The sequence below is a fragment of the Oncorhynchus keta genome, chromosome 10, assembly GCF_023373465.1.
Source record: "Oncorhynchus keta strain PuntledgeMale-10-30-2019 chromosome 10, Oket_V2, whole genome shotgun sequence".
Taxonomy (NCBI): Eukaryota; Metazoa; Chordata; class Actinopteri; order Salmoniformes; family Salmonidae; genus Oncorhynchus; species Oncorhynchus keta.
This window is the reverse complement of record NC_068430.1, coordinates 40,185,012-40,205,332: the sequence shown is the minus strand read 5'-3', so window position 1 is coordinate 40,205,332 and position 20,321 is coordinate 40,185,012. Positions and strand designations below refer to the sequence as shown.

Sequence of the window (20,321 nt, the reverse complement as noted above, 5' to 3'; positions counted from 1 at the left end):
TTTAAAGGTGTTTTGTAAAATATTAAGATATACCTAAATGGAAGGTCATTTTAGTTACTGGTTCTCTCATTGTCAAGAAGTGTGTTGGTGGCAAATCAAACTTCAGGGAAGACCGGAGTGCTGTTTTAAGTATCCCATTTATCCCAAAGAAAGATAATCAGAATTGAAAGATACAGGTATGAATGGGAACAGGCATGGTTCAGGAAACAGTAGCACACACTGCACAGATAAAACATGATTTTTGTCTGTCATACCAAAATATGGCTAATGGTAATAACCCTTTTAATTTGTTAAGGATTTCTGCTGGACCTACCAGAGAATCTCTTGATGACCCAGTTGAAGTTGTGGGAGAGGGAGGTGTTTAGTAAATATCCCAGTGTCTCCCTTTTGACAGAAGCACTAATGGTGTGTGAGGTGATAGCGGAGAAAACTCAAATAAGCTGGCTTCTGGAATCTGCAGCGGCCCAGAAAAGGCCTTTTATGGAAGAGAGGTGTGTTCTACACTGTTTCCATAGCGCTAGCTGTATGACTTCGGATAAGTCAGGTCAGAGGAGGAAAAAGACATGAAGTGCCTGTTTCATTTTTGGTTTACTGTAAATTAAGGATTAACTCCTTTGAGGGAATGGGGAAGAACTGTCACGTAGCGATGCCCAGTGGCTTTCTGGAGCTAATGTAGAAAACAGGTAAACCAGGTCATGAGGTTCACAAGGGTTTTGCTCTGTTATGGGATCAGGTTTGTTCAATAGAAGTCAACCTGTGGAGGAGATTATTTTCCACCATCACCTGCACCACTTCATTGACACACCCCAGAGGCTAGTGGGAAACAGTAGTCCAAAGGTGTAGTCATTACAAAGAGCTGGATTCACTCCATAGCACTGAATAGCTAAGTTGTACACCAATTTACATTTTAAAGGCAATGTTTCCGCATTAACGGAGACTGCATTCACGGTAAACACTGCATATGTTGGCTCAGTCGGTATTAACCTTTCAATTTCAAGCACGCTATTGCGCTGAACTTAGGTGATACGGATTGAATCCAGCCCTAAATGTTACTGTCCCGGGTGTCTCTTTGGTCTTCCATCAGAAAAACAGAGCCATCCTATAGGACCAGCAAGTTGTGTTGTGGACCACACCACTTGTGTATAAAAATGGGTGGGATCTAGTGTAAATTCTAAATGAATGAGTGTGCTCCAGAAGGGCCATTAGCAGGTCCCTTGGTTTCTGCTCCATTGGAATGACACAGCATTCTCCTGTCTTGTGAGTTGTAACTTTAAGACACAATTCAATCCACGTAATTCACAAAACAATGAAAGTCCATTCATCCAGCTGTAGGAAATCAACTTTACTATGAAATCCAGAAAAAAGCTAAAATCAACTGAACAGTGATGTTTCACAATTGCAATAAACTCACACTTTCCTACCCCCCCAAAACATATTTTTTTTAAATGCACATTTAACCCCCGATTGTCAGATTTTTTGCAATCTTTGTTTTGCATATACTGTTTAAAAATATAATGGGGAAAAATTAAATGAATCTGGGATTAGCAGGTCCCCCAGCTCTACCACGCTGGGAGCCGTTAGTTGACTTGCCGTTTTAGGCTGCTACTTAAGCCATACATTCTCAAGTCAACTAGGGTATCTAAAACATAATTGACAGCGCAAGCAATTCAGCCTAAAACTGAGATTAAATTAAACCTCCTATAATACCTCCAATTATGTGGACAATTGCATTATTTTTTTCACTGTAAAGAGAGCAAATAAACATGTGCAACAAGGGACCCTAGGTACCACTTAATCTCCCAACATCCACAGAATGACAAATCAAAAGTACAACCAACAAGAGGCTAATGGAACTGATACCAGGGCCTGTATTCATTAAGCGTCTGAGAATAGCAGCACTGATCTAGGATCAGTTTAGCCTTTTCATGGACAGGCCTGATCCTAGATCAGCTCTGAGAAGCTTGATTCATATTGCCCCAGACCTCTTAACATTTAAGAGGAATTAGACAATTTTACCACATTTATTTCCAATACGCCATCTCCACAGGAAAAACAATGATTTGCCATAATGAGTAGAGACATTGTTAGAGATCTGAATTCTGTTCGCTCCATCCCTCTTCAATCTGGAGTATATTGTCTGGGTGTGGGGTGAAAGCAAAGGCAGTGGTAGCTTTTCTTTGAAATAAAATGTGGTGGTAAAAGAACTGTTACTGTTGACATTCAGCTCCCCTGTCTTTCAATCAACCTTTAAACAGTTGGAAAGTAAATGTCAAAGAGTAGCCTCTGATAACTAATCTTTTACACTGCACAGTCATTGTGTTCTCAATGGAAACTTTGTTACCTCCAATCTTTAAAGGGTGCCGAGATGCAATTAGGAGCTGAAACCAGCCTTTTCTTGATCCATAGGATGCCTTCCAGACAATAACACCAATACTTAGAGACTGAAAGCAGTAAATAGCCTAGGTCCTTGACTCTCACAATATAACAGTCTTAATTTTAATGTGAACCTGCTTAAGTTTGACGCCTCATCATAGTGCTTCTACGTGGGATTCAATTTGTTGAGAGACAGATTAAAGTATTCACTGTACTCTAGACAGAGTTGATATCTACATTTGGCAGAGAGATAACTTTCACTCACCAACTTACTTTCCAATAGTGACAAATGTCACAACTATGCAAACGTTCACTCTAACTTCATTAAAAGTAATAAAAATGGCAGAAAATCAGTTGCTCAAATGATAATCTAACCAGGTAACAATTGATCAAAGAAGGCAATGGGCGGAAGGATGGGTGTGTCAAAGCAGTAACGGGCAGACCAGCCCTCTCTCTGGAGACCGTCTTCTCCCAGGATGTAGCTTGAGCCGTTCGAACCAGGAATTCATAAATTCTGATTGGCTTCTTCCAGCCCTGTCCCCTCTCACACGAACACACACAGTTTCACAGTCTTCGCCAAGACCTGAAGCAAGAATAGATTACCTTTTTTTGTTTAAAAAAATAATTACAAACGTGTCAAGAACATAAGCGTCCAATGGCATGTAATGATGCAGGATTGTGCAGGGAAGTAAGACCTAAGGAAATGTGTTTGCATTGTTAGCAATAGGCGTGTGACATCAGTGGCATTGCTACAGCTGTTTCACGAGAAAAAAAACGACAACAAAAAAAACAATGTGAGGGGGAGAAGCAAAAAGACGGTCACCTCCTAACCCCAAATATACTTCAACTCTGAGTTAGTTCCGTCTTCTTCTACACGGTCCAGACTCAAACCTCTGGCTCATTGCGTCTGTATTGTCAGTCTTTTGATACATGAGGCAGCCCCTGACCCGTGTGAATCTTCCTGAGTTTGACTGATCCTTCAACTTATGTACAGTAGGGGGAGGTCCAGGCTCGTCGACAGACATGGCCGTGTGTTGAGTGTCCCCATGTTGCTACGATGACACGTTATAACAATGGCCGCTCTCACCTCTGGAAGGGCTTGCGGACCTTCCGCCTCCTGCGGGGCGGAGGCTTGCCTCCGCTATCGGCCCACGTCTCACTGGGCTCCGGTCGGAGCCCTCCCGGGGGCATGAAGAAGCCAGTCTGTGGTGGAGGGGAGAAAGGTCCACTAGGTCCGGGTCCAGCACCAGAGGGCTGGTGGGGGGTCGGTCCTGAGGGGAAGAAACCCCCATTGGCAGCCATGTCAGGGGGAGGTCCCCCTTGGAAGATGCGGTTGAAGAAGTTCTGCAGGTCAGCGGGGTTGGCCGGGCCTGGAGGAGGGTGCTCTGGGCCTGGAGGTGTCCTGGAAAGCATGGGAGCAGAGTAACATTCATTCTAAAAACATTCTTTACCTCAAGACACTTCAACAGGTGACTCCAGGAAAATAAAGAAATAGGAGCACTCACCGTCTACATAGATCTGAGTTTTATTCACGGGACAAACAGGCTTCATCAGAGCCTTGGGTGGCCTTTCATTCCATTTTAATCTAGCCTATATTTAACCCTGATGCAAGTCATAATGAGATAGTTGCACAAGCACCTGCACAAGCACCTGCACTGACCACAGCATGTGCTCATTTAGAGGGGTCGATCACATAACACCTTGGTTGAGTCCCAATAATCTCTCCTTTCTCCCGAAACATGCACTTGTTCCCTTAATGGATTTGAAAGAAAATGACTGGTATATGGAAACTCTTCAGCCCAGTGGTCACCAACCAGTCGATTGCAATCGACTAGTTGATCTTCAAGGCATTCCTAGTTGATCACCAAACATTTCTGTAGAAAAGCCAACGATTAAAGGCGAACTCTTTTCAGTATTGTTTTTTTTTGTGTTGCGCTGTTGGCGATAGGTGCACTTTATTCAGAAGCCCTGTGCACCAGGTAGGCAAAGTGTTCCCATTTTTAACCATTTCATTTGTCTGAAAAGACAAACTGTCTACCCGGCAGACCAGGAGATCTGTGGCTAAATCAAGTACACCTACTGTGCTGGCCAATCAGACAGCTCAAACCACTGTGCATACCTACAGCGTCCACAAACCATGACCAGAGAGAGGCTGTCAAAGACTACAGCAAAGAGCTGCTTTTCTTATGAGTGAGTTCATGTATATATTTTATTCAGCGCTGTCAACACTTTTTATTCAACACTATTACAAAACGCTCTTCTCTCTACTTCCTCTAGCGCTGCAGCTGCAATGAATGAGTAGCCAAGTGTATCGATAGCCTTGCGTTTTTATTATTATTAGCAGCTTGTTGTGTCCATTTTAATATCGAAGAGTATTTCACTTTCTCTGGTCATAGGAACAACATGAATTTGTGCCTGAGGCAGATGTAGTGCGAGTCGAGTTTCACCATCAGGAGGAAGACTGTGTCCCCTCTCTTGTCAGTCTCACCGGAGGAAAGGAATTGAGAGAGCAGGGACCATGAGAGGCAGTCCCTCTGCTGCACTCTCCCTCCCTCCACTTAGACTAATGCTATGTTCAAAACAACTGGGAACTCGGGAATCTCAGACTTCTGCCTTCAGTGTGTTCAAGACAACTGCAAACTCTGGAAAAACGAGATCCGACTGGGAAAAATCGTTTTGAACGGTCATCCTCGGAAACTCTGCATCTTTGACCTCTTTTTTTTCCAGAGTTCCCAGTTGTCTTGAAAGCACAACCATCAGTCCAGTAAAATAAAATGGATAATTATTAGCTAATTATTTCAATTTATGCTCAGCTGTGTATCGCAAGTGCTACACCAACTGATCTAGTTTGTTATCAAAGCTTGAGTTTTGATATATAATATGGTCTGAGAAAAACAATACTGGCAGGACAGGAATATATCCAATATGCTGTGATAATGTATTTGGCCTACTGCACAAACCTAATTTCTACATAGCTGTTTTATTAGGTTAATGTTAATGTAAAAAAAAAAGGTTGGGGACCATTTTTCTGGCCCATGCCTACACCATGCTTTTACATTTGTGTGAAGTAGTTAAAGAGTGCAGACTTCATGAGGAAAATGAGATTATTGGAACGCAACCCTCCTTAACCTGGGACCAACCTGTGGCGCTGCGTGGAGCTACTGTTGTTCTTGGAGCCGAAGGAGATGTGATAGGGCACGCGGTGTGTGTCTGGAGAGATGCCTATCCTCTGGCAGCCGGCCCACTCTGAAAGGTGAGAGCGGAGAAGGTGACAAAATAATCAATGTGACAATACTGAAGCAAGCGGCTAGGAGGAGAAACAGTCTGTCTGACTTTAGGCGTCTTTATAACTGCATTGTCAGGAACGCGCTTGCAAGAAAAGGCATTTCACTGTACTTGTGCACGTGACAAAAACTTGAAACATAACATTATTTGATAGCTTAGAATTTAATTTAGTTGTAGAGCTTTTGAGCCTGTCAGTTGGCTTGTTAGAGGTTCAAGCAGCGAAGCTGGGTGAAACCCCTATTGTATTTGTTGCCGTTTATTATTTTTCTCCTTCTGGCGATTTGGTGAAAAAAATGCAAATTCTTGTGAGATGTAAGGCCCAGGAGGGTGCAACTTTGCAAGATGGTAAAGGGCCAAGCGCCACACCCAATCATGCAATGCCATTCCAAATGGCTACACGGTGGCACTATAACAAACGATCGAAAATGCAAACTTTTAAAGGTCACACCCCTTTACCGAGTGTCCTAGACTCCTGACATTTGGTACTTAGGTCCCTCCCCTCACAAGGAACACATTTGCCTCAAGGACCCTTAAGGTCCGCCATGATGGATTTTCCGCCATTTTGAATTGTGTGAAAAACACTTAAGACGCTACTCTTCTGACACCGAATGACCAATCACCAAGCTCTTACAAATTATGTTTCTCCAGTCTAGCAACTCAAAAAACATGGCCACTAATGACCAATAAACATTCACGCAGAAATGGTCTGGCACATAAATTCATCATCTATTATTGAAAATATATTTCACAGTTTAGATGGTACAATGTTTCTTTCTCTACACTATACTTGCTTATTTTGTCTCAAACTGAAATTAGCCTAACTATTCAAATGTTTGCAGCCAGGAAATGCCGGAGCTATTTCTGCATAGTGCATCTTTAAATCAATACACAAAAGGCTATGGCATTAGCATCGATGAGAGCCAAACTATCCATGTGGGTGTCATTATAATTTAGCCCAAACTACCTCTTCCCCTACTGTATTTATTTATTTTGCTCCTTTGCACCCCATTATTTTTATTTCTACTTTGCACAGTCTTCCACTGCAAATCTACCATTCCAGTGTTTTACTTGTTATATTGTATTTACTTCGCCACCATGGCCTTTTTTTTGGCCTTTACCTCCCTTATCTCACCTCATTTGCTCACATCGTATATAGACTTCTTTTTCTACTGTATTATTGACTGTACGTTTGTTTTACTACATGTGTAACTCTGTGTCGTTGTATGTGTCGAACTGCTTTGCTTTATCTTGGCCAGGTCGCAATTGTAAATGAGAATATGTTCTCAACTTGCCTACCTGGTTAAATAAAGGTTAAATAAAAAATGTAATAAAATTACACGGCTTGTCAAAGGAATTGGCTTGTTCGACAGTGACCGCATTGCAGTTAGCGATTGCAGACTTACTGATCTACAAATCACCTTGCATTATAAATAACTACTCAAAATGTACCCACAATGCATTACAGTTTTGACGCTCGTGAACACAGCCATAGTTAATCCAGTACCTGTGATGTCGTAGACTTTGCCATCCATGCAGGCGAAGTAGGTGATGCGTAGGCCTAGCAGGCTGGACTCGGCCCACAGGTCTCCCTCCTCGGCGCTGTGGCGTCTGTTACACTCTGCACAGAACCGCGCCTCAGCAGGCTCCCGGTCCATCTCAAACCTCCTGCACACACAGGGAGTAATAAGGGGGAGAGGAGTCAGCAACATAAACTAAACCATGCAGAATGGGATGCTCTTTGTGTCTGGCCTATGCTTGTGTTTCCTTTCTGTAATAAAGATTTAATAGCAAGCAAAATGTATAAATAGAATTTGAGTGATTGGGAGTAGTCACCATATTAATTTAGGTAAATAATGTAAATGACAAGACTGCAGTGCAGGTAAATTATATTACTATTCAAATCCCTCACTTTCACAAAAGTCTGCAGGGTGTTGGTTGTAAATGTATGATATTTTTTCTAGATATTACAGATATTAATTCAGTCTGAGTGACATACCTGTGTTTACCCTCACACTTCGTACACATCATGGTGTTCATAGCTTCCTTCAGGTCATCCTGCAGTTTGGTGAGGAACTCATTCATCGACTTGGAGAGTTCCGTCTGTGCCATGCGCTTCCTGAGAGGACCAGGCAAACAAGTCAACGCCATATCAACGACACCAAACATCCCATCGGCCTTCAGTGCAGTCATTCGATCACGGTTTCCTGCATTTTAATTAAGTAATCTACTCACAGCATGTATTTTCTATGTATCCTGTTACTGAGGAACTAAACCAAACATCTCACAGGCCTTTAGATTGACTATACCATGCTAAGGACAAGAGGTCGCCCGATTAATCGGAATGGCCGATTAATTAGGGCCGATTTCAAGTTTTCATAACAATCGGATATCAGTATTTTTGGGCGCCGATTTGCCGATTTTTAAAAAACCTTTATTTAACTAGGCAAGTCAGTTAAGAACACATTCTTATTTTAAATTACGGCCTAGGAACGGTGGGTTAACTGCCTTGTTCAGGGACAGAACGACAGATTTTCACCTAGTCAGCTCGGGGAACCAAACTTGCACCTTACAGTTAACTAGTCCAACGCAATAACAACCTGCCTCTCTCGTTGCACTCCACAAGGAGACTGCCTGTTACGCAAATGCAGTTAGGCAAGGTAAGTTGCTAGCTAGCATTAAACTTATCTTATAAAAAACAATCAATCATAATCACTAGTTAACTATACATGGTTGATGATATTACTAGATATTATCTAGCGTGTCCTGCGTTGCATATAATCTGACTGAGCATACAAGCATACAAGTATCTAAGTATCTGACTGAGCATTGGTAGGCAGAAGCAGGCCCAAGAACATTCATTCATTCAAACAGCACTTTCGTGCGTTTTGCCAGCAGCTCTTCGTTGTGTGTCAAGCATTGCGCTGTTTATGACTTCAAGTCTATCAACTCCCGAGATGAGGCTGGTGTAACCAAAGTGAAATGGCTGGCTAGTTAGAGCGCGCTAATAGCGTTTCAAACATCACTCGCTCTGAGCGAGCAAGTTGTTCCCCTTGCTCTGCATGGGTAACGCTGCTTCGATGGTGGCTGTTGTCGTTGTGTTGCTGATTCGAGCCCAGGGAGGAGCGAGGAGAGGGACGGAAGCTCTACTGTTACACTGGCAATACTAAAGTGCCTATAAGAACATCCAATAGTCAAAGGTTAGTGATATACAAATGGTATAGAGGGAAATAGTCCTATAATTCCTATAATAACTACAACCTAAAACTTCTTACCTGGGAATATTGAAGACTCATGTTAAAAGGAACCACCAGCTTTCATATGTTCTCATGTTCTGAGCAAGGAACTGAAACGTTAGCTTTCTTACATGTCACTTTACTTTCTTTTCCAACACTTTGTTTTTGCATTATTTAAACCAAATTGAACATGTTTCATTATTTACTCCAGGCTAAATTGATTTTATTGATGTAACATATTAAGTTAAAATAAGTGTTCATTCGGTATTGTTGTAATTGTCATTATTACAAATAAATAAATATATAAAAATCGTCCGGTTAATCGGTATCGGCTTTTTTGGTCCTCCAATAATTGGAATCGGTGTTGAAAAATCATAATCGGTCGACCTCTACTAAGAACCAGTTAGGAATTTCAGATGAAGACATTACCTATTGTGAGAGGCCTGAGTTCTAACAGATGTTTTTTCTTGAAGGTGCAGTCATTTTATCATAGTTTCTGGCATTTGATTTAACTACTGATCAAGTAGTTAGGATGTCTTCTACTCACAGCTCGTATTCCCTCCGTGTCTCTGGGTTACTGACGATGTCCCAGGCAGCCCTGAGCACCTTAAAGGCCTCCCCAGCGCGCGGGTGCTTGTTCTTGTCTGGATGGATCTGAGAGAGGAAGGAAAAGAGAAAGATGGACAGATGTAAGGGGCAGTGCAGATAATGTGCTAGAGCAACTAAGGAAGTCTCAACAGGTTGGCTATCTCTAGTCATTCTCTGATTACTTTTATATTGTGGATATAAAACAACAAAGATACATGCAGCCAGGCAGAGCTACGGGCAAAAATGCTTTGGCATGTGTTCTGACAGGCAAAGCTGAAATTATTTGACCATAATGGCTACACACTCGCCAGTTGATCAGTTCCACTAATTTTTATCATTCACCTGTACTCATAAAATGTAATGCCCATCTCATTTAGACTCACCTGGACAGCCAACTGTCTGTAGGCCCTTTTTAGCTCAGCTTCAGTTGCGTGGGCCTCCACCCCCAACACTATAAAAGGGTCCAGCTCCTCTTCAGGGACCTGAGCCAGCGCCAGCAGTCTCTCCAGCTCCTGCCCAGGCTGGTACCTAACTGCTCCACCGGGAGAATCTGGGGTGAAAGGGGGCACCTGGGTGGTGGTGCCTCTCCTCCTCCTGAACCAGCCGCTGATCCTTTGCACCAGCGAGGCCACCCTTCTCCAGACCTTGGAGTCCTGCATGGCTGTCCACCACCGCTGGCCCCTCTCCCCGCCCAGCCGGACGAGCGTGAACCGAACCCACTGGGAACCCAGCAGCACCACAGCACAGAGGAGTCCGAAGCAGGTCAGGGAGACCTGCCAGACCCACTCCACCGACCGGATGCTCTTATCCACCAAGACCGTTCCAGCGCAACTCACCCTCTCCAGCACACGCCGGGCGTCCGCCTTCATTCCCGGCACGTCTGTGACCTTGTTGAGCAGCTGTGAGCCGAGGTCATACAGGGCTACCCCTGCGGCTTCCACGGCCACCCCACAGCGGTGGGTCACAGAGACAATGAGTTCCACTACCATGTGGATACAGGAGATGCACCAGGGGCTGAGCGACTCTGACAGCAGCTCCCTGAAGGCCAAGGTAAGCTGGGTGCCTGTCTGACGCCGGCCCCGGCCCTGGTGGTGGTGGTGGTTGCGCCTCCGGGCCTGCTTGTGCCTCCCACCACCCGATGACAGGGACCCTTTCGGGAGGTAGGATGATGATGTAGCCTGGGTATTCTGCTCGGAGGCTGCCACCACTCCTCCTCCGCTGTTCCGGAAACGGCTTTTCCTCCCTCCGGCCCCTGAGCTCTTCCATCCAGACTCCCCGTTCATGCCAGGCTCCCTCCCGACTTCGTTTCGGCCTCCTCCATTCTCGTCTTCATCTCCACCCTCAGTCTCCTCATTTCCTTCTCTGACCACATGCTCCGCCCCTTCCTGTTTCAGAGAGACTTCATCCTCTTTGGCCTCTGAAATCCCACAATACTCTGCTTCTTCTGAGTCCTGGTTGATTGGAGTCGGGATATCCTGAGGGGTAGCTTTGAGATAGTCTGTCATGTCCTCTTTGGGAACTGGTTGATGAGTTTCCTCATCTCCTCTGACTTCCCACTGGTCAGGCATGGAGGTGGAAGACAAGAGGGTAGGAACACCTGAGGGCAGCTCTTCAGGGCTCTCCTCAGCTGCCTCTACAGTCCATGTCTCTTCCTCCATCTCGCTCTCAGCCACCCCTTTCTCCATCTTCAGCCCTGTCTCTTGATTAAAGTGCCAAAAAAAAGTCTCCAATCTCACGGCAGGTAGGGACCTTGACCCATTCTCACTGACCGCACCTTCTCTGACACTACACTTCAGCAGGGCTGAAGTGTCAGATAAGGACGGCTGAATAATACTGGAATGGCAGGCGCCATTGTCCACGGTAGCCTGTCCAACGCAGAAACTTTGAAGGCATTGGATCAAGGATCAATCATTACAATCCTTGGGCACAACTGGCCTCATCTTGTATCTGGTTATTGCCTGTGAAAAGAAAGCAAGTTTAAACATTAGCCTTAACACTTTCACTTTATTTGCACTAGAACAAAGGGTATAATCTAAAGGCAAAGCTCACAAAGAAATGACATTAAATAGGATATGGAGTATCTGCATGTATCATTGTTATTATCAATTGTGTTTTCTACTGTAGTTTGCCTTGATCAATATTCTCCATAGCACGCTACATGACCGCAGCACTCAACGAGCTGCTTCACATCGCCGACATTTTGAAAAGATAAACCAAACTCTAAAGCTCTCTGGTTGTCAGTAGTTGCACTAGCTAGAAATATAATTAATTTCTAAAACCATAACTGACTGGAATGGAATATATCAGAGAATACTGTGGGCACTCTTCGGTTCTAGCAAATTAGCTATGTCGCCAACGTCGCGAGCAAAATGACCAACTGTCTCAAGACTAACAGCTAGCTAACATTATTAGTTGCTCGTGTTTAGCTAACTAGCTACTGTAGCTAATGCAATTTAAATCATCTTAACGGCGGATTATTGATAATATTATTTGAGCTATTTTAATGATTACACTGACGGAAATAACATTGGGAAAGATGACAGCCAGTGCAACTCACTTTTCTCTTCCGTAAAGGAAGGGAAGATGATAAAATGTAGTCTTCCTTTCGAAGTGGCTAACCCCAGCCCTGTAGCTGCTCCTCAAATTGACCAAATATGGCAAACAGAAATTCTAGTCGTAGAAAGAAAATGTAGTTATTGAATTGTGTATGAAACTATTCTTATCCTGTATTAGGAGAGTGTTTTCGTTCTGCCTATGCAGATATTATATTTTTTTAATTATCTTGTTCCTGGCTATCGCTGTCCTTGCTGTTTGTCTTACTATTTTTCACTTCCGAGGGCAGCAGACACCTCACATAAACCACTACTGATACGCGAGAAAGAATAAGCACTACCAAGCAAGAATAAGGCCGTGTCGTGACCTCGGCCATTTCCCTTCAAAATAAAAGTCAGCCAATGACGATGGTAAAAAACAATACACTAGTCGAAAATCGTAACATTTTATTTGGAATTTAGTTTAACAATCGAACAAAACAATAAAAATGAAAATAGTTCCTTAAAGCAAATAATGTTACATTGACAATATTGTTAAAGATAGACTCATTTTGACATGAGAAGCCACACAGATATTGGGTTTGTTTGACATGCCGACTGACTGATCTACAAATCACATTTTTTTTGTATCTTTATTTAACTAGGCAAGTCAGTTAAGAAATTATTATTATTATTTATTATTTACAATGGCGGCCTACACCGACTAAACCCTGTACGTTGTGTCCCATTCTACTCAGGAGCAACTCCACAGAGTTTACACCCCCAGCATCATCACTGATAATTTAATATTGGACATACACATTGCACCTTACACAAATTTCTGTACATCGTATTACAGTAAAATAAACATAGCTGATCCCTATAATATGCATTGACTCCTAATGAGCATATATTTTAAGAAGTGCAAAAATTTCATAAGGATGAGAGAAATGAGAGTGATGTCACGCACCCAAGAAGGCTCAACCAATCACTTGACAGATTTGATTAATATTCATGAGTTGCGTCGGGAGGATAGGTTGAGACTTCTTGGTATGTGACGTCACACAGATGCCCGTTTGCTTGCTCGCATGCATGAGCAGTAAATATGATTTGGGAAACCTAGCTTCAGTTTAATTAATTGGGAATAAATGAAAGCTTCACCAGCTAGCTATCAATAAATGTAAGTTTCACTGTCCGATCATTCATTAAACGAGTCCACAAATTGTTATTTGTACCTTTCCACAAACTGTCTGCTGCTTGATATGAGTAAATAAACCTAAATGTATCAAATAATAGGTAATCCACAATTAGTTGGCCAGTAGTAGCTACTGCCTAGCTAGCTACATTTCAGTAATATTTCTATCCTCCTAAATATGGTGGTTACTATGAGTGACTATGAGTTGAACATATTTGTCTGAAAGAGAACTAGTCACCAGTTAGTGTTGCCCATGGTGTAGTACTTTAAAGTATTTTTACTTAAGTACTTTACACCACTGCTAACCAGTTAATTATTATAGCCCATGTGCCCATGAGCTCACGAGTCTAGCTAATGTCGTCGTTTGGTGTCCACGATTAGCTAACTATTAACTAACTAGTTGGCTATTGCATGGCCAGTGTGTGCACATTGCAATCCCTCCTCTGCGACAATGTTATTGGGGTGCGAGAATATCAGATATATCTTTTAATTTTAAGATAACTGTCATTGAAGTTGATGATTACTACTGTTTTTAAATCCGAGGCGAGAGAAATTGTCCACCATGTTTTATGTTTTGGTTTGGGCTCGGAGTGATTTCACTCACTCAAGAAAGGTCAACCAATCACCCGGCAGATATTTGCAGCGTGTTCCTTTGCCCAAGCATTGCTGACCCATGCCCATTCTTTCAACGTCTGGATATGTAATGCCTGCTCCCACTCCCCCTCCCTGGTGCTCGAGGGTACCAGGCTACCCGTCATCATACGCACCTGTTACCATCATTACGCTCAGCTGCGCTCACTGGACTCACCTGGACTCCCTCACTTTGTTGATTGCCCCTGCATATATGTCTGCTCCTCTGGGTTGTTCCCTGTTGTAGCATTGTTTGTCGTGTCATGTTTATGTCCAGATGCTGTTCTTGTTCCATTGTATGTCTGTCTATACTAAATGGTTCCCTCCCTGTACCTGCTTCTCATCTCCTGTGTTTGGCGTTAAAGGATGGGTATTTTACGTATCAGCAAATGCCACGTTCAAAACAACTGGGAACTCAAATCATGACGTCAGTGATCTTCAGGTCAGAAGGTCGGAGCTCTAGAAAGAGGCCAGAGTTCCCGAGTTAGATGAGCGCTCAAATCGATTTTTCTCAGTCTGAGCTAATTTTTTTCAGAGTTCCCAGTTGTTTTGAAAGCACGGAAGTTTGAAGTCTGAGATTCCGAGATCCCAGCTGTTTTGAAAGCGGGATAACTGCAATATATCAATCAATGACACAGTTGATGACATGGCATGCAACCATCGGTTGATGCATGTGTCATGACTGTTCTGTGAGGATCCAAATTGGTCAGATAAGCTTTGAAATAAATAACTTCAACCAGACCCCCTCTCACCCGCAGAGGTGGGGAGAAGGGAACTGGTGGGGTTGACAGCTCACGCCCTGTTGTAAATCAAGGAAAGAACATTCAGGTCTCTTTCTGTCCAAATTCACCCAAGGAATGTGCCTTTGTTTCACAGATTTTCCTGCGGAAACTCTAACACATTCTAAAGTGAATAATGGAACAATCTTTCTAACAGAGAACGTGGGGAATGGTCAGAGGTAACCTAAAATAACTCTGATGTCAGTTTGGTTGTTATTTTGTAATGTCATTAAAATTGTTATAAAGGAAATACTGTAACACACTACATTTACAAAATGTCCATCCTCTACGTTGTGCATAGTATATGAACAATGATGAAAGTGTTTTTGTTAAGAGAGGGATGTGAGTGGTAAGTAGTCACCACCCCCTTAAGTGAGATCAGAGAGCGTCTGTCACGTCTGTTCCCTCTCACCCCCCCCCTTTCCCCTCCACCCGGCGCTTGATGGTGCCAGGCTGCCCTGCATCACGCACTCCTGCCATCTATTACGCATACCTGCCTTCCCTAGTCACACGCATCAGTGATATTGGACTCACCTGGACTCAGTCATCAGCTATTTATTTCCTCCCCTATATTTGTCAGTCCCCTTGCTCCGTTCCCTGCTTCTGCATTAATAGTTTTTTGTTTGTGTTACTCGTTTGCTGACGCTGTCCCTGTCTCGTTCCATGTCCGTTCCTTATTAAATGTTTGACTCCCTGTAGCTGCTTCGTCTTTCCAGCGTCATTCCATGTGACAGTGTCAGCCTGACGGAACCACCCTTTTGATCGAACTGTATAAAATGATGGGTTAAGAATTAACATATTAGGCCAGAGAGACGTAGAGCTGCAGCTCACTTTAAAGTGGTTTGAACTCTGAATCTCAACACGAGGTAGAGACAATAAAGTCACCTCCCAGACAATCACTGGTAAGGCTGATTAGCTGTCCTAAGTAAAGTATCTTTGAAAGTGAATTTAAGTGGGACCATTCTACTACTCTTTTCAAATCACCGTAGTACGCTACTCTCAACAACCCCACTGGGAACTATCGACACGGCTGGCTAGCCTATCTTCAAATAAGCATCTTCCAGAGGGAATGTAAGTAGAATAAACTCTGTAGTTCTGTTCAGGACTACATGACAAGTCACCGGATACCGGACGACCAGCAGAGGAGAACAACAGAGGAACCACGTTTGGACAATCAGAGCCTTACAAGCGTAAGAAGGCCCTGTCTACCAAGAGAAAACGAGGATTTTCAAAATCTTTAGATCTTTAGAGTATAATTCCGGAGATGGTAACTCTTTAAAGAACGCTCTCGTGGTTCCCCAAATCCTAATGAGTTAATTGTTACGTGATTCAATTAATCGTTAGCTGATTAGATAAATAACAGTCATCAGATTAATGAAAGTAAAGTAACAACACATGCAAGGGGGAATATGACCAATGACTTTGCCTACGGCTTTAATAGTAAAGGACATTTTGCCAACGGTACACAAACCACAACCTTGTTTCCCCAAGATTAACCCAATCTTTGCAAGAACATGTTTACGCTCGCTCAAAAATGTTTCTAATGATACTTTAAATGGCAACTGAGTACAAAGAAAATGTGGATGAATGTGGCGTTAATCATAATGTTTCTCTTTATATAAACAAAAAGATATGGGTCTGCAATTGTATTATCTTTAAGTAATTATCTTCAAATTAGTCTATAAAGGACTAATAATTAAATAATAATTTAAAGACTAGAATTATAATAGGCTAACTATTTTCTGACTTATTCCCTATTTAAACAAAACGAGTCATTGTTTATTCAACAATGCAAACATGGATATCATGCAGTCACTTTTTCCTACTGTCAAACACCATCCATTTTCTCATGTCTGCCTTCTCCACCCACCCACACACTCCCCGGTGCATTGCATTCTCTAGCCTATTTCTGCCCATTCCGGATGCTGTATTAAAGTGTGTTCCTCAAGGAGTGTGTGTGTGTGTGTGTGAGAGAGAGAGAGAGAGAGAGAGAGAGAGAGAGAGAGAGAGAGAGAGAGAGAGAGAGAGAGTGTGTGTACTTGTGTGTGTGAGAATAGTCTGTGTCTGTGTGTGTGAGAGAGAGTGTGTACTTGTGTGTGTGTGCGAATAGTCTGTGTGGGCTGTGAGATCAACCAGGGCTTTCAGAAAGGGGAGGTCTGGGGAAGAGAGAGGTAGGAAAGGGGGGCTTGCAACCAGCAGTGGGCACAGCTCACTCTCCAGGGGATTTGTGTCAATCAGTGACAGGCAGGGGATGGATGGATAGGAGGGATGGACTGAACATACTGTGGGTGTCCTCTGCCTCAGAAGACCTAAAAATATCATCTATATTCACACAATTACATGTATGACGAACTTGAAAATAGCCAATCTGATATTTTAAGAGAGCAATCATTATTTCGTATTCAAAACTAAATCTGACTGATCTGGTTCAACTAATAGGCCTACTATTATTTGAATGTTAGGAAAGTGTACTATAGGTCTAACAGACAAAGTAATACATTTCATACACATGTATTTTGATATCTAGAAAAAAAGTATTGCTTATTTGCACGGCTGGCCCGCTTATTAGGCAGGATTAGGCGGCCACCGATGGCTGCAGAGTGACGAGGCGGCATTTTCTGAGCTAAACTGGCCAAGCCGCACCTCCAACAACAACACATAAAACCTCACTTAATTCTGCCCAAAAACACCGAAAATTTCTCTCAACCAGTGGCATATGGGCTTCTTAGGTGAGCGCTGATGTCGCCCTAAGCAGTGCCCACTTTGTCCATTCCCAGCGTGCCTCTCCAGGATGCTGTTGGAGAGAAGCAACTCTGCGGTGCTCCACCAACTTTCCGTCAAAAACTTTCCGTTTCACCCCATTGTCATGATCAGTGGTTTCAAGTTTGTATCTGCACATTTTTGACAAGCTGATCATAATGAAAAATAAAATACTTCTGCATTTCCTGCTGTGTAAACATATTGCAAATAGGCTCATGATAAAGTTGGGTAGCTGATATTCAGAGCTTAAATAGCCAAATTGATTAGTCACAGAAATCAGGACTAATAAACCAATGCAATTACCTGGTTTACAAATGGTGGCCCTACTACATGGATAAAATTTTATTGCAGGCCAACATGGTAGGCTACACCCCAGTAAGCATAAGGTGACGTCTTTTGGACGTCTTTTTTTGGTCCTGTCTGGATATGTTTTTTTGTGTTTTACAAATGGTAGGCTTACCACATAGATGTGCTTTCATAAAATTCAATATCAGACAACACGGTAAGCTACACCTCAGTAAGCACGGACCGACACCAACACCTTTTGGACGTATTTTTTTGGTACAGGACCGACACCTTTTAGACGTCTATGTTTGGTTCAGATTTTGTTTGGTCTAGACCAGCCTTGATTTGGCCCAAACATAGATGTCTATAAATTACTTATTTTCACATTTCATTCAGAACCAAAAATGAGCCTGATTTCAACATCCAGAAAATACATATTTTGAACGTTTGTAAAATATTTCAACATCATGAAAATAAGTATTTTCAACTATCATTTTTTGGTCTCAACTATGGCGGCAGAAAGGCAAGGACCGGCCCTGCTTATTTGGTTGAGAGGGCTCAAACATGTCAGCATGCTTCATCGCCTACATGGTGACCCGAAGGAGGGACATGATAGAGACAATGTGGCTTTGTACAAAATCACATATACTCAACATAAACCATTTAATTTACATTTAAGTCATTTAATCAAGTTAAAACAATCAAAACAATCATGGCCAGTCATGTTTGAGAGTAAGGGCAACACTGCCATCCTGACTGTGGTCAACCAGTTTTCCAAGGCCGCCCACTTCATTCCTCTCCCCAAACTACCCTCGGCCAAGGAGACGGCCCAGCTCATGGTGCAGAACGTCTTCCGGATCCATGGACTGCCTGTGGACATGGTCTTCGACCGGGGTCCTCAGTTCTCGTCCCAGTTTTGGAAGGCGTTCTGCACCCTCATTGGGTTGTTGGCCAGCCTGTCCTCTGGGTTCCACCCCCAGTCCAATGGCCAGTCGGAGCGAGCCAACCAGGACCTTGAGACAACTCTGCGTTGCCTGGTCTCCGCCAACCCCACCACCTGGAGCCAGCAGCTTGTGTGGGTGGAATACGCAAGCAACACCCTTCCCTGCTCTGCCACTGGCCTATCGCCCTTTGAATGTTCCCTGGGGTATCAGCCCCCGCTCTTCCCCGAGCAGGAGGAAGAGGTTGGTGTACCTTCTGCCCAGATGTTTGTCCGCCGCTGTCGTTGTACCTGGAGGAGAGCCCAGTCGGCCCTCCTCAAGATCACCTCCAGGTATCGAAGACAAGTGGTTCGCCATCAGACCCCCGGCTCCCCGGTATCGTCTTGGGCAGAAGGTATGGCTATCCACCCGGGATCTGCCCCTCCTGGGGAATCCCGCAAACTCCCCCTCCCCGATTTATTGGCCGTTTCCCATCTCTAAAATTATTAGTCCCTCTGCTGTTCATCTTCTGTTGCCCCATACCCTTCATATACACCCCCCCTTTCATGTGTCCTGAGTTAAACCCGAAGGAGCCCTTTGTCTCCTGTTTACATTTATACCGGTGTTCTCTGTTTGTCTGTTGCCAGTTCATGTTGTTTGTCTAGTCAACCAGCATTTTTTTGTATTCATCTCCTCCTTTTCCTCAGTCTCTCTTTTCTCGTCCTCCTGGTTTTAACCCTTGCCTGTCCTGACCCTTGGTCACGACTTCCTCCGAAGTTGGTCCCTCTCCTTGTTCGGGCGGCGTTCGGCGGTCGAAGTTTCCGACCATCTAGCCATCGCTGATCCTCTTTTCATTTTCTTTTGGTTTTGTCTGGTCATGTATCACACCTGGTTCCAATCCCATTCATAACATGTTGTGTATTTAACCCTCTGTTCCCCCTCATTGTCCTTGTCGGTGATTGTTTGTTTGTAAGCATTGTGCAAGATATGCTCTGGTGTGCGACGGGTTTTGTACCCACTTGTTTTATTTAGTATATTTTGGTTTTCTGAGTTTTTGAGCACTTATTAAACTGGTCCGTTTTATACCAAGTTCAATCTCCTGAGCCTGACTTTCCTGCCACCAGCATGCACCCTCACACCCTGAGCCCGCCCGCCTGACCACTCTGTCTGCCCTGACCCTGAGCCTGCCTGCAGTCCTGTACCTTTGCCCCTGTTGCTGTAATAAACATGGTTACTTCAACAAGGTCTGCGTCTGGGTTTTACCTTATCCTGATAATAGCTCTGTCTTTGAATTTTAAGAGTGGTTACATTTCTCCATCCCCATTCCTTTGCTTTTCATCGAAACAGGCCAGGGTAGAGATGATGCTTTATTATTGTTTCAACTGCTGATTTCCCCTTTAAGTTAGCCTATTTATAATGAAAAAACTGCAATGTTGTAGACCTAGTGTAAATCAAATTCACAGTGATGCCTGTTGCGTCATCGGGGAATCCCCTATCTCATGCGTCACGTAAAGAATTTACCCAAACGATCGGAAACAGTCCTTCACCATTTGCCAACCACTTGATGATTCTGCCGCACTATTAGGCTATTACTGTATGTCCATGTTGTTTACGACTGTGCTCTAGATCAATAATATTTATTTGTGAAACAGCACCCAAATAACTTTTCTAGTACAATAATATGAGATTCATTAAATTGAAGGTTAGGCTAGCAGTATAGCCTATTTAGAAGCATACAGCTC

The 20,321-nt window shown here is 43.4% G+C and overlaps 1 protein-coding gene across 1 annotated transcript; it reads right to left on the bottom strand.

Annotated features, from left to right (window-relative positions):
- Positions 1-118: 118 nt before the first annotated feature.
- On the bottom strand, positions 119-12,359 carry LOC118388719 (dnaJ homolog subfamily C member 14-like). Its single transcript, XM_035778102.1, has 8 exons — positions 12,037-12,359; positions 9,863-11,437; positions 9,439-9,545; positions 7,655-7,774; positions 7,163-7,323; positions 5,514-5,619; positions 3,461-3,775; positions 119-2,956 (listed from the first exon to the last, which is right to left on the bottom strand). The coding sequence occupies exons 2-8, from the start codon at positions 11,162-11,164 to the stop codon at positions 2,938-2,940; spliced, it is 2,130 nt and encodes a 709-aa protein (XP_035633995.1). The 5' UTR covers positions 11,165-11,437; positions 12,037-12,359; the 3' UTR covers positions 119-2,937.
- Between the last annotated feature and the right edge of the window lie 7,962 nt (positions 12,360-20,321).